The sequence below is a fragment of the Spizellomyces punctatus genome (assembly GCF_000182565.1).
Source record: "Spizellomyces punctatus DAOM BR117 chromosome Unknown supercont1.4, whole genome shotgun sequence".
Classification (NCBI taxonomy): Eukaryota; Fungi; Chytridiomycota; class Chytridiomycetes; order Spizellomycetales; family Spizellomycetaceae; genus Spizellomyces; species Spizellomyces punctatus.
Genome location: NW_015971540.1, coordinates 522,575 through 534,113, shown reverse-complemented (window position 1 = coordinate 534,113; position 11,539 = coordinate 522,575). Strand labels below are relative to the sequence as shown.

At 49.4% G+C, this 11,539-nt stretch overlaps 3 protein-coding genes and 1 non-coding gene across 4 annotated transcripts; all 4 read right to left on the bottom strand.

Moving 5' to 3' along the window:
- Window positions 1-110: 110 nt before the first annotated feature.
- Window positions 111-2,210, bottom strand: SPPG_02607 (uncharacterized protein; the record flags this gene model as incomplete). Its single annotated transcript, XM_016750890.1, has 1 exon — window positions 111-2,210. One exon carries the CDS (start codon window positions 2,208-2,210, stop codon window positions 111-113), a length of 2,100 nt encoding a protein of 699 aa, XP_016610149.1.
- A 1,334-nt stretch (window positions 2,211-3,544) lies between these two features.
- On the bottom strand, window positions 3,545-3,616 carry SPPG_10063. The gene has a single exon. It is a non-coding gene; the product is annotated as a tRNA-Gln (tRNA).
- A 115-nt stretch (window positions 3,617-3,731) lies between these two features.
- Window positions 3,732-7,082, bottom strand: SPPG_02606 (uncharacterized protein). Its single transcript, XM_016750889.1, has 5 exons — window positions 6,768-7,082; window positions 5,103-6,701; window positions 4,893-5,032; window positions 4,716-4,833; window positions 3,732-4,644 (listed from the first exon to the last, which is right to left on the bottom strand). Exons 1-5 carry the CDS (start codon window positions 6,894-6,896, stop codon window positions 3,871-3,873), a joined length of 2,760 nt encoding a protein of 919 aa, XP_016610148.1. The 5' UTR covers window positions 6,897-7,082; the 3' UTR covers window positions 3,732-3,870.
- Window positions 7,083-7,584: 502 nt separating this feature from the next.
- On the bottom strand, window positions 7,585-11,156 carry SPPG_02605 (uncharacterized protein). Its single transcript, XM_016750888.1, has 2 exons — window positions 10,200-11,156; window positions 7,585-10,134 (listed from the first exon to the last, which is right to left on the bottom strand). Exons 1-2 carry the CDS (start codon window positions 10,731-10,733, stop codon window positions 7,837-7,839), a joined length of 2,832 nt encoding a protein of 943 aa, XP_016610147.1. The 5' UTR covers window positions 10,734-11,156; the 3' UTR covers window positions 7,585-7,836.
- Window positions 11,157-11,539: the final 383 nt, after the last annotated feature.

Here is an 11,539-nt window from a genome sequence, read left to right as displayed (position 1 = left end):
TTTTTTTTTTTTTCATTGTTTCCAAGCGTCCATAAAGTATTTACATCTCTCCGGTATTCTGATATACGATTTTTTCGCTCTAATCCAATCTCAATGTTTTGACTTTTTGGCTAGTAAACGATTGCATTTGCTATTACCACTGGTCCTCCAGGTGGGGTCTTTAGAGTGGGAAGCGCTGGCGACTTTTGCTTGGGTGCCTCCTTTTCTCCTCCAGGCTTCGCCTTTGTTCCTACAGAACTGTCCTCTGCCTTTCCAGGTGCCTTGTTTGCTCCTCCAGGTGCCTTGTTTGCTCCTCCAGGTGCCTTATCTGCTCCTCCAGGTGCGGTCTTTGCTCCTCCAGGCGTCGTCTTTGGATCTTGTGGATTGCGCCGTGCTAGGAAAGCGGCAGTAAAGTTGGATCCATCTCCGTCGTCATTATCGTCAGGATTGGGTGCTACTGTTGTTTCAGTGGTATCGGTGGTTGCTCCATTGTTCACTGCTCCTGTGTCTTCTTTGGCTTTTCCTGGGGCCTTGGCTGCTCCACCGTCTTTGGCGGCTCCCGGCGTAGCATCTGGGGTTTTCGCATCGGGGGTTTTAGCACCTGGGGTTTTCGCATCTGGGGTTTTGGCTACTCCACCGTCTTTGGCGGCTCCTGGGGTAGCATCTGGGGTTTTGGCTGCTGCTCCGCCGTCTTTGGCCTTCGCCTTGGCTGCTCCATTGTCTTTGGCCTTCCCCTTGGCAGCTCCGTCGTCCTTGCCTTTCCCCTTGGCTCCCTTTTGGCCTTTGGCATCTCCGGCGTCCTTGGCTTTCCCCTTGGCTCCCTTTTGGCCTTTGGCATCTCCGGCTTTAGCATCTCCAGCTTTAGCATCTCCAGCTTTGGCATCTCCGGCTTTGGCATCTCCAGCTTTAGCATCTCCAGCTTTTTTCGCTCCGCCTTTCTTCGCTCCGCCGCCTTGGGCAGCTCCTCCCTTACCGGTGACGGTAGCGATACTGGCATCGATTTTCTTTTGAATTTCCTCCGGGGTTCCGGTTATAGTAACGGGTTGGGTTTTTTTACCAGGAGTGGTAGGAGTAGCAGCAGTCTCCTGGCTAGCGGGGGCACCTGTCGAATTGGTGCCAGCAGGCGGAAGCGGAATCTTTGCGCCTGGAGTTTTGGCCTTTCCTGCCCCAGTATCGGTTGTCTTTCCTGCGGTCTCGTCTCCTTTCTTTGCTCCAGTTCCAGCATCGGGTGCCTTCTTACCATCGCCCGTTTTTGCAGCTCCGGTATCCTTTTTCCCAGTTCCAGCATCAGGAGTCTTCTTACCATCGCCCGTTTTTGCAGCTCCAGTGTCCGTTTTCCCAGTTCCAGTCTTCTTATCACCGCCGGTTTTTGCAGCTCCGGTCTCCTTTTTCCCAGTTCCAGCATCAGGAGTCTTCTTACCATCGCCCGTTTTTGCAGCTCCGGTCTCCTTTTTCCCAGTTCCAGCATCAGGAGTCTTTTTATCCCCGCCTGTTTTTGGAGCTCCAGTTTCGGTTCCATTTTTATTACCTCCAGGAGGTGGGGTCTGTGGAGTTTTTGGGCTGTCGCCAGTACCTCCGGGGCTTGGGGCAGTTTTGGGGGCGTCCGGGGTTTTAGGGACGTCGACAGGAGTACCGGTGGTCTCTCCTGGGGTAGCTTTGGGGGCGTCTTTTGGGACGTTGGCAGGAGTACCGGTGGTGTCTCCTGGAGCGGGGGGATTGGGTCCGCCTGGAGTTACAGGAGGTGGGATCTCCGGGGCAGGAGGATTGGGTCCGCCTGGAGTTACAGGAGGTGGGATCTGCGTTGCGGGCCCTGAAGGACTTCTTGCGGGATCGCTAGCACCGGCAGGCGTGGTAGCGACGGGGGGGTCGGCCCCATTGATAGTTGCAGCAGGTGCGGGTGCAGGTGCGCCATTGTTTGGTGCCTTGTTACCAGCTACAAACCCATCTAAAAGCTTTGCGATAGTGGCAGCAGCATCTTGGATGGCGGCTTTGGCTTTTTCAATTTCGCCTGCTACGTTTCCAGGTTGTGGCGTACCGGGTTGAGGCGCCGTTGGTACAGTCGCTGGCGGCACCGCTGGTGGGTCCCCACCTGGTGAGGTTGATTGCGTCCCAGACGGCGGACCAGTCGGCGTTGGCGAGGTAGCTACTTCATGTCGCCGTTGGTTATTCAGAGGCCGAGCCTGCGTGCTGGATACGGCGAGGAGGACGGTTGTAAGAACCGAGAACCTCATATTCTATGATATCAATATGACTTTTTATAAAGGAAATCTGGGTAGGAAATCGAACGACTAGCAACTTTTTCCTCTACGTTTTTTCAAAACCTCCCTTGTATATGAAAGCAAGAAGCAGGGGCCCAGGAAACCCTTCCCTTCCTACTTTATATATCCTTGTTATCCTGCCAAGCTTTTGTTTAAACTCGGGAACCCAGTTGGGATACCTCCTTTCCCCCAAAACTAGTGCCATCGTCCATCTGGCAAGTCCTCCGCAAGGTAACTTTGTAGACTAAAAAGCAAAGAGCCAACCATATGCCGTTTATGCCTGCACTAAAAAAGTAACCCTAATCAAGCAACCTCGGAATGAGTACCTCCACCGGGTTTTTGAAAAGCGACTTGTTGGCGGTGGTTGTATGTTGGGCCTCTCGTTAAAACTTGTCATTACATCCAAATGTATGATACTTTGTTTTAAAAAAAAAAAAAAACCAACCCAAACATCCTTTGGTAGTTTTAAAAACGCTAATGTCCCAAACACGGGTCAAAAGTTAGTTTAAGCCATTCTTTTTAAGTGGGCCTCCCTCCCTCAAATGTGTTGACACTAATTATGGATACTTTATCAACAGGTTTGCAAGGCCTGAAGCATTGGAGAAAAGACAGTTGGCAAGCGTTGGGAGTGTTTTATTGAGTCTAAACCTTGTTATTTTTTCGTCATTTTGTAAATAAGAGAGAGAGATATCAAATATCGTTTCGCCTCCCACAAATTGTTTAACAGCAAGCTCAATGGAGCATGGCCATGGAGTGAAATTCCTTTGCGGTCTGTGTTATTATGTGCTTATTCCTTGGTATTTTTGCCTTTCTAAACATGTCAATGGCACCTCATCTGTGGAGTATTTTTCATTGATGCAATTGGCAAATGTTTGTTTGTTGGATGTAGCACCCGAACCTAAAAATCAACCATTCCGTTTCTGATACTTGCTTCAGAACGAGTTGCGTCCACATTCCATCATTGAAGCATAAATAATAATAATGATTACTATTAGCACACCGATGGCAAAGGGCTAAAAGTCCCTATGGGACAAGTTTGGCGACTGAAATCCACATATGTTTCCAATGTAGCAACACAACATTCTAAAACAAGTGGCAGTTAACGGATGATCGATTTCCTGCCATGGATGACGAACAGAAATCCAGGCGGTTTGTTAAATGTAGCAACAAACATTCTAAAACAACTGCAGTACCGAGTCTTTTTGGCTAGTTGGCGATCGACCCCCCAAAATGCTGTGGCAATCAAACACTCCACTTGCAATATGTACAAAAGCCAGGGGCAAAAATTGCACCAGCTATGCTTTGACAGGTCCCACCGAGATTCGAACTCGAGTCGCAGGATTCAAAGTCCTGAGTGCTAACCACTACACCATGGAACCATGAGAGGTCTAGCTTTTTGTCTTAAATAGATCGTAATATTTCCAAATATCTAGAATCACTCGACCAGTCTTCTTCCTCAAAGAACCCAAGGTGCAAGATGTGTGTAATACTTTCTCCCAAACCATTTTTGTAAAAACATATAAATGTATTCACTTTCTTGTTTTCTCCTTTCCGCTCCAAAACACATTTCATAAAGACAAAAGTAACAGCTATATACATGTAGGAAATGTTGCATTTAATACACTTTCTCTTTTCAGGGTCTTTGTACGCCAGCCAATCCAAGTGCAGCCAACAACCCGGCCATTCTTGTGGAATCGGGGACTCTGAACGCATATAAATCTTGGTCTCCTCTTTGACTGTCTTGGTCCATGCTGGGTCGGCCAATGATGCCGTTCATGCTCTTCGCTGTACCTCGACGGCTAAGGTTCATGTGACCAAAAGTTGATCCGCCAGACGAGGTGGACGGATGGCGGGAGAGGTTCGATGGTGAGGAGGGTGAGGAGAGAGACGAAGAGGAGGAGTCTATGCTCCGGCGGTGGGAAGGAGGGACAGGAATTCGCTCATGGTCGGTGGCTGAGATCAAAGGTAGACCAACGATTTTTGAGTGTCTTTCAAACGTTCCACCGCCGGGTATATGTCGTAATACCGCAACACGTCCACTATTTCCACCGCTCAATTGTAGATATGGGGATAGCTCTGGGAACCCAGCAAGTCCATCCTCAACATTTCCAACGCTTTGAACTTCGACATCGCGCAATTCAACACGAGCAACAAATGTAAACTCTTTTTGATTTTCTTTCCTGCTTCTGTCCTTGTCTTTATCTTTATTCCGATTTTTCCAGGTATTGGCAAGCGAAGCTGCTGAGGATACCGTGTGCTGTAGGGATGCAGATGACGTAGAGCGATTGCGGGTTGACAGCAAGAAACAGTCGCTAAAGACGTGCATGTGGAGTTTGCGCCCGGAAAAGAGCTCATCAACCTCGAAAGATGACAGCAAACGACGGCGAGATGCTGAGATGATATCCGGCTATTACATAGTATCAGAATGAGTTGATGTAGAGTTTTGGAGACGTCGAATAGTGGCGTTTGTTCACATACCGGACATCCCTCAATCGCTTCATACACTTCAAACACTCTACGGAGCTCTTCCTCCTGCTTTTGAACACTTTCCAGTACATCCCCGATTTGCTTCATATACTGTTCTGCTGTTTCAATACTGATACGCATAATCAGGGTTGGTGTACAATAACTGAACCCAACCTTTGACAAACTTACGACTGGTGAACTGGATCTTCTTCGTCCGTCACCTTCTTGAGTCTGCCCAACAGTAAGTGATACCGCCCGATTCGCTGCACCGGTAGGATCATATAGTGTTCAAACGTATATCGATTGCATTCCTTTGCACTCTCGAGTTTCTAAAATGACAATGAAATTGAGTTTCCAAACCATAAACCAATATGCAAACTCTGATCCGTAAGCACGCACATCAAGTACTTCGCTAAACTCTGGACGCTCCTTCAGTTGTGCAAATGTCTGCTTCGCATGTGAGTACCCTTCCATGTACCGCACGTATGTCGACCATTCCTCAAACTCTACATTCACCAAAAACACATTGACGACAGCTGCTACAGCGCCTCCTCCCACGTCGCCTTCCTCATCTGCCTCCGCCTTAGCCATAGCTGCCTTCAACAACTCGCAAATCTTCCTGCTCAAATTTCGCAACCCGGGAATATTACGAAACAGTGTGGAATGCTCAACCTTGGTGATAGTCGTTTCTTCGCTCGAGGATGCGTGGGCGAGAGGGTACATGAATTGATTTATCAGTACTTCCATTCCCTCCATAAAGTTCTTTTCTGTCTCATATAGTTCGGCAATGACTTGACGAGCGAATTTGCGTTTCTCAATTACTTGAGCCGAAAGAGGCTTTGTCGCTGCCCGGGTAAGTCCGGGTCTGGATGGTCCAGGTACATGGATCATCGCTGGTGCTGTCGAGGGTTCAGCTGACGGATGGTCTTTTGCAGGCACCGGTGGCCCTGAAGCTTGCTGTGGACGTGGTTGCACAGAAGCTACCCGCATAGGAATTTGATGTTGCGTGGGTTGCGGTAACGGTTCCGAAACAGCTTCGCTTGGTACATGTTGGTACTGGTACAATGCTTCCAATCTTTGCTGTAGCGAGTCGGAACGCTGAGGTGGCCTTGATGACTCGCTCACCCCATTCATCACTTGGTTATCCTCCGAATTGAACCGTGATACCAATGGCTCGGACTCTCTGCGGACCCTTGGTCTGTCCTCTGGCACAGGCGAGAGAACAAAGTTTTGCGTAACAACATGTGGCGGCATATGTGCATCTGCGTACCCGCGCAGTGCACCGCCCGCCAACTCTGAAGACACGGAAGTATTTCCACTGAGAACCGAAGATGCCAATGTCCCACTTCGCTTCCAATCTCTCGTGTCCACGTCACTCGGCACCTCCAAACAACTCAATGGGAAAGATCCCATAGCACCTGTATTCAGATTCGTTCCGATGCCAGTGACGCCGTCCTCCATACGGATATCTACCCGTACGCGATCCATCAATTTTATGTTGATTGCCATGTCGTCTGACGGATCCGCAACCACCTCAGTGTAGCACCTGTAGACCCCCTCTTGACTAAGCTCCATTTCGCTTGAAAGAGGAGGCTCCACTAAAGATAGTGAGGAAGATGACGGTGCATTGACCTGCTCGTGCGCGGATAAATACTCAGGACGGGGGAACGGCACGGACGATACGACCGAAAGCTCTGGTCCGGCTGACCGTCTCCCCACGACATCATCTATTCCGGCCTCAGCTCCGACGGTGCCCGATGTGATTGGCTCTTTCCCTTTCGAAGAAATATGTGGACTATCTGGACTATCTGGGGGCGAAACCAACGAGTTCCGTAACGCCGCATCCAGCTCTTTACAAAAGAGAGCGACCGTTTCCAGACTCTGCAACGCGCCGGGTGTATCAAAGTACCGGAATTTGACTGTCCGGATGTTTTCAATGTTGTAGCGAGATAGTTCATCAGCAAGAGTTAAAACCAGTCGCAAGCATGACAAAACGTTCTAGTCGACGAACGTGCATGTTATTAGTCACTGCCACTTTACTCTTTACAAACTAATGGTAGTTACCGCTTCTGCACTTTCACTAGAAGATCCCACGTCATCCAATTCGGGACGTTTCGGGAAGAGAGGAAATCCGTTCCCAGCACTCTGCATGGCAAACGTGCGGGGAGACTCGCCCGTAAACATCTCCCCCATGCCCACTGTTGAATAATGACGACTCTTACAAGTCGACCTGTACACTGATGAACGCGCTGACAAACAATGGGACGAGCTAATAACTTGATAGAAACCCAGCGCAACTTTCAATAGGCGATGAGGCGTAAAAGAAAACAAATGTAAAAGCAATGAGGAATGTTCGTGAACGCTTCAGCCCTAATGAAACTGATCCGCCACTCCTCCTAAGCCCCATAACGCGCATCCAAAGGATTAAAGATATCATTCCATAAAGAGATAAATGAATAGTGACGAAAGAAGCATGGCTGTGCCACTAACAGTGTGATTTTGACGCTTTGGGTCTTTTTTCATTGCAGATGTTCAGCACACTCTAAAAATGGGGCTTGATTTTGCTTCTTTACTGTGCTGACCGTATCCGCCAAGACAAGAAAGTTTGAATTCGGGGCCAAGACCTGTTTTTGCCGAGGCTTGTCGCAAGTTCAAAATAACGTTAGGGCAAAGAGTGAAAGCCAAGGATTCATTTGAAAAAGCACGCGCAGATGATTTCCAACAAGCTTGACGTCAGAAAATGGAAAACAATCCCTGAAGGGTGGGGACACTTGTCCCGCCAGAATATTCATGATTTGGCACATCATCAAAAGCCAAGACCGCAAATATAAACAAACCAAACCTCAAGTACCAAAAAGACAAAGTTTAAAAAGACGCATCACGTAAGGTTATAATGGTATCTCGGTAATATTCTAAAGAAAAAAAAAGGTGCACGAACAATCTAGAGCCAAAGCGTCCTACCGGCTCACAAAAGCATAAAATGCCCTCTATGACTAGCACTCGACGCCGCTTTCCAATAGCACAAAACTAAAGTACATCAAAAATAATAAAATCATCCTGAATAAAATCCCAATAAAACCGCCATCAAAAGGGGACAGGTGCAAGCAATGATGACATATGTCCTTTTGTGAATCTAACCACTCCTGATGAATGGCAATCTTCCAATAAACCTTGAAATGGTCTTTGAACGGTTACGTCCGACTGGGATTTGCGCCTGGACATGAGCCGGCATGATAGGCACCTGAACAGATACTTGCGGATATGATGGCGGAAGTGGAGCAGGTGTTGGGTCAATCTGCACACGCTGGGATTGGGTACTAAACGGCTGGGCGTACGCAGTGGGTTGTGGGATCGTACCATATGTGAACGTTTGGTGCCGCTGAGCGTGAGACGCCGGGTGTGCCTGATAGGTCGTCGGCACGGACGTGGTGCGTACAGGGAAAGGGCGCACAGGTTCCGTTTGAACCGATGGAGCTCTACTTTGGTACTCTCCTTGCATCATCACCATTGTTCCATTCATGTCCGTCATAAGCGGGACTGTGCTCATAACACCATGTTGCTGACCGAGTAACCCTGGCGGCTCGTCAAACATCTGCTGTGACTCTGTAGGGTCTCCGTCTATCAACGTTTTGAAGATTGAATCCAGACTCGCATTTGTCGCCTTTGTACTCTCCAAGGTACCATGCACTCCTGGTTCGATCTGTGATAGATGAACCCCCTCATCCTTCTCGTCGACAATCATCGTATCCAATAAGCTAGAGGTTGAACCATACGGACTGCTATCAGGGATCGCCTCCAACGTAGTATATTTGAACATTGCTTCCTGGGCTTGTTCCGATGATTGTTGTGCCACGGAGGAGCTTGGAGGCGGTTGTGAGTATTGTTGTGCAAGATGGTGCTGTTCCACTACTTGCTGCTGAGCCAGGTGCTGTTGAGCCAGGTGTTGTTGGGCGAGTTGTTGCTGCTGTGCGAGATGTTGTTGAGCAAGCTGTTGCTGGACCAGCTGCTGCTGGGCAAATTGCTGTTCAGCAAACTGTTGTTCAGCAAACTGCTGCTCGGCAAACTGATGTTGCGCCAGCTGCTGTTGTTGAGCAGCATGTTCAACTATTTGTCCGTACGTCATGAGCGAAACGGGCTGCTGCACCAACTGAGTAGGGAACAGGCCACCGCCAACGTTGAAAGCTTGAGCCTGTACTTGCATCTCGTGCTGCTGTTGTTGTTGAGGATGTTGTTCATGATGCTGCTGCTGCTGCTGCTGCTGTAGTTGTTGTTGCTGTTGTTGTTGGTGCTGCTCGTGCTGATGCTGTTGTTGCTGTTGCTCGATGTAAGCAGCAGCCACTGCGGCAATTGCAGCGTCCTTGGAATCACTCAGACTAATAGCTTCCAGCCCTTGCATGAGCGCCTCGGATTCCGGTGGCCACTGATGTTGAGCTGGACTGTTTGGCACTGGTTGTAGCGCCGGAGAATCCCTTGCATAAAACGCCGAGGTCGAGGTACCAGTAGCACATGACAAAGCAGAACTTGTGCTAGCAGTACTGCCGTGTCTGTGATGCATGACAAATGGCGCTCGAGAGGTGGGAACATCATCTGACTTTGTTCCCGAGGACTTTGTCCCTCGCAAAGAACCTTTCCTTTGGAGACCGGTCCCTCCAGTTTCGTCTTTTCGCCGCCTCATGCCACCACCAAAACTCTTCGCACGGTTCAAAGTGGTCTGAATGTAATCCTGGTGTGTCGGCAATTGCTGGGTTCGCGGTATTCCTCTTGGTCTTGCAACGCCTGGGGATGACAAGGATCTCCGCACAGGACGCCCAGGGAGCGTAGTTGTCACAACAGGCGGAGGTTTATGACCTGACTGTAGATCCTCCATGGCTTGGGCCGTACTCAGGGGATGCAAAGGAGGATGTAACTCCATTTGGGATGCCGCCAAGGCTTCTGTCGAAACGGGTAGGGTCCAGCCCGAAGGTACCGTCGCCAGATCCATCATTGGCGTTTGGTTGTCCATTGCGGATTGCGTCATCTGAACAGACCCATCAGGTATGTAAAACGAGACAGGTGTTTGTCCTTGCTCCGATAGCTGTTGCTGAAGGGCGTTTCCGACTGGTTGTTGAAGTGCCTGCTGTAACGCTTGCTGCACTTGCTGCTGCACAGAAGACGATAGCAGTTCACCATGCATCGTCGCCACACTTGCGCCAACTGTTCCATTCTCCACCTTGAAAGAGACTTGGGCATCGTGTGTGCCAAAAGAAAGGGGTGTCGTCCGCGGTTGCAAAAGCGTCTCTCGAACCTGCTGCCACTGATCTTCTTGAACAAGATAATACAGGTCCAGCAACAGCTCTACAAACTCTGCGTGGGTAGTATCAGGAGGCGTACAGCATTGCTTGACATCTCGGAAGCGATTGAAAAGCGGTTCCTTGAGCCATATGCGCCAGCCCTAAAGAAGTTCAATTATGAGCGAGATGTTCAGAACGAGGTCCGGGTATCACGCAAATAACGTACTCTTGTGCTGTTGGCAGCAGACACTCGCGCTCTAACGTCTCGAAGAGCATCCCTTGCGAACTGAACATCACAGGTTCCTCCTCCGATCAAGTCCTTTGCCTTTTCAAACACCTGCAGCAGCTGTTCCAAAAAATCCGGGTATCGATTGTCCCTCGAGGACTGTGGGAATCTATCTTTTTGGAAACTTGCCAACTCTGCTCCGTGCCGCTCCCGTCTTGCAGACGACACTCGGCGAGGGAGTGTCCCACTGGTCTGCGGCGAAGGGCCAGGCGTTGGGTCGAAAGTCGCCTGCTGAGCCGGCTGTGGCAGTGACGGCTGCGGAGGGCTAGGCAGGAATGCTGACTGATCGGGCTTGTTGAGAAGAACATTCAAGTCGGTATCCGCAGACGGTGGTGGAGTGGCAGTGGGAGATATCAACGTGGCATAGCTGCTCATAATCTGCGACGGTTGCTGTTGCAGCTGGACTTGTTGTGCCTGCTGAACCATTGCTAGCTGTTGAGTAGAGTATCCACCCATTTGCTGCGACCAGTCCATGGTCACAGAGCGAGGTATATGCAAAAGTAAAAAATGTGCGGGATACTACTAAAACACAACTACTGGACGGTCCGACCGGATTGGTCGTTGCGCCGTCCTTTGCGCTTGGCTTTTTGAGTTTGCTTTTTCAACAAACACGGGCAGCACAGCTAATGCAAGAACTTGCCAGCAGCCTACACGGACGGAGAGGTATTCGTGGTAAACTTGTCCAAAGTTGCGCTATTAGCTAGACTGTATCCTGCTCGAACAAGACAAACAAGCGAGGCGGAAGCAACAAGTCCTTTTGGTCGTTTGATACTGAGTAGGAAAACAAGATACCCCCAGGAGAAACGAGGCCGTCCTCTTACGGCGGTGGCAATCCCCGTTCAGCTATGGATGAAGGTGATAAAAAAAGCTCCAAGCGGGAAAAAAAAAAAAAGGAAACGAAAACCCAGAAGGAAAACAAAAAGATATAACAACCTCAGCCCTCCAATACAAGTGCACACTCACCACTCGAATGCATAGATTGGAATGTGTTCCAATGCATCGATATGACATTGTGTCATGGTTGTACCGGAATGCAATGGCAACACAAGTGATTCTAATGCCCTGGAATTCAAACCAACATTTAGCCGTAATGCTGGCCAAAAATAAACACAAAATCGCCCATGGACAAGCCCGCCTCGCCCACGCCCCCCCACCCCGCCCCCCAAGGTAATCATCAACAATACGACGACGCTTGTTAGCAAAAGGATGAGGGCGGAACCATCTGTCAACAATAAGAATTCCTGGAGTAAACACAGCAGAAAACAGGGCAAAGACGCGAG

Coding starts and splice junctions, on each gene's coding strand:
- SPPG_02606 (XM_016750889.1), bottom strand. CDS start 6,896: ATGGGGGAGATGTTTACGGGCGAGTCTCCCCGCACGTTTGCCATGCAG. Junction 5,033..5,102: donor AGTTTAGCGAAGTACTTGAT/GTGCGTGCTTAC, acceptor TTGTCATTTTAG/AAACTCGAGAGTGCAAAGGA. Junction 4,645..4,715: donor AAGCGATTGAGGGATGTCCG/GTATGTGAACAA, acceptor ACTATGTAATAG/CCGGATATCATCTCAGCATC.
- SPPG_02605 (XM_016750888.1), bottom strand. CDS start 10,733: ATGGACTGGTCGCAGCAAATGGGTGGATACTCTACTCAACAGCTAGCA. Junction 10,135..10,199: donor CTGCTGCCAACAGCACAAGA/GTACGTTATTTG, acceptor GAACTTCTTTAG/GGCTGGCGCATATGGCTCAA.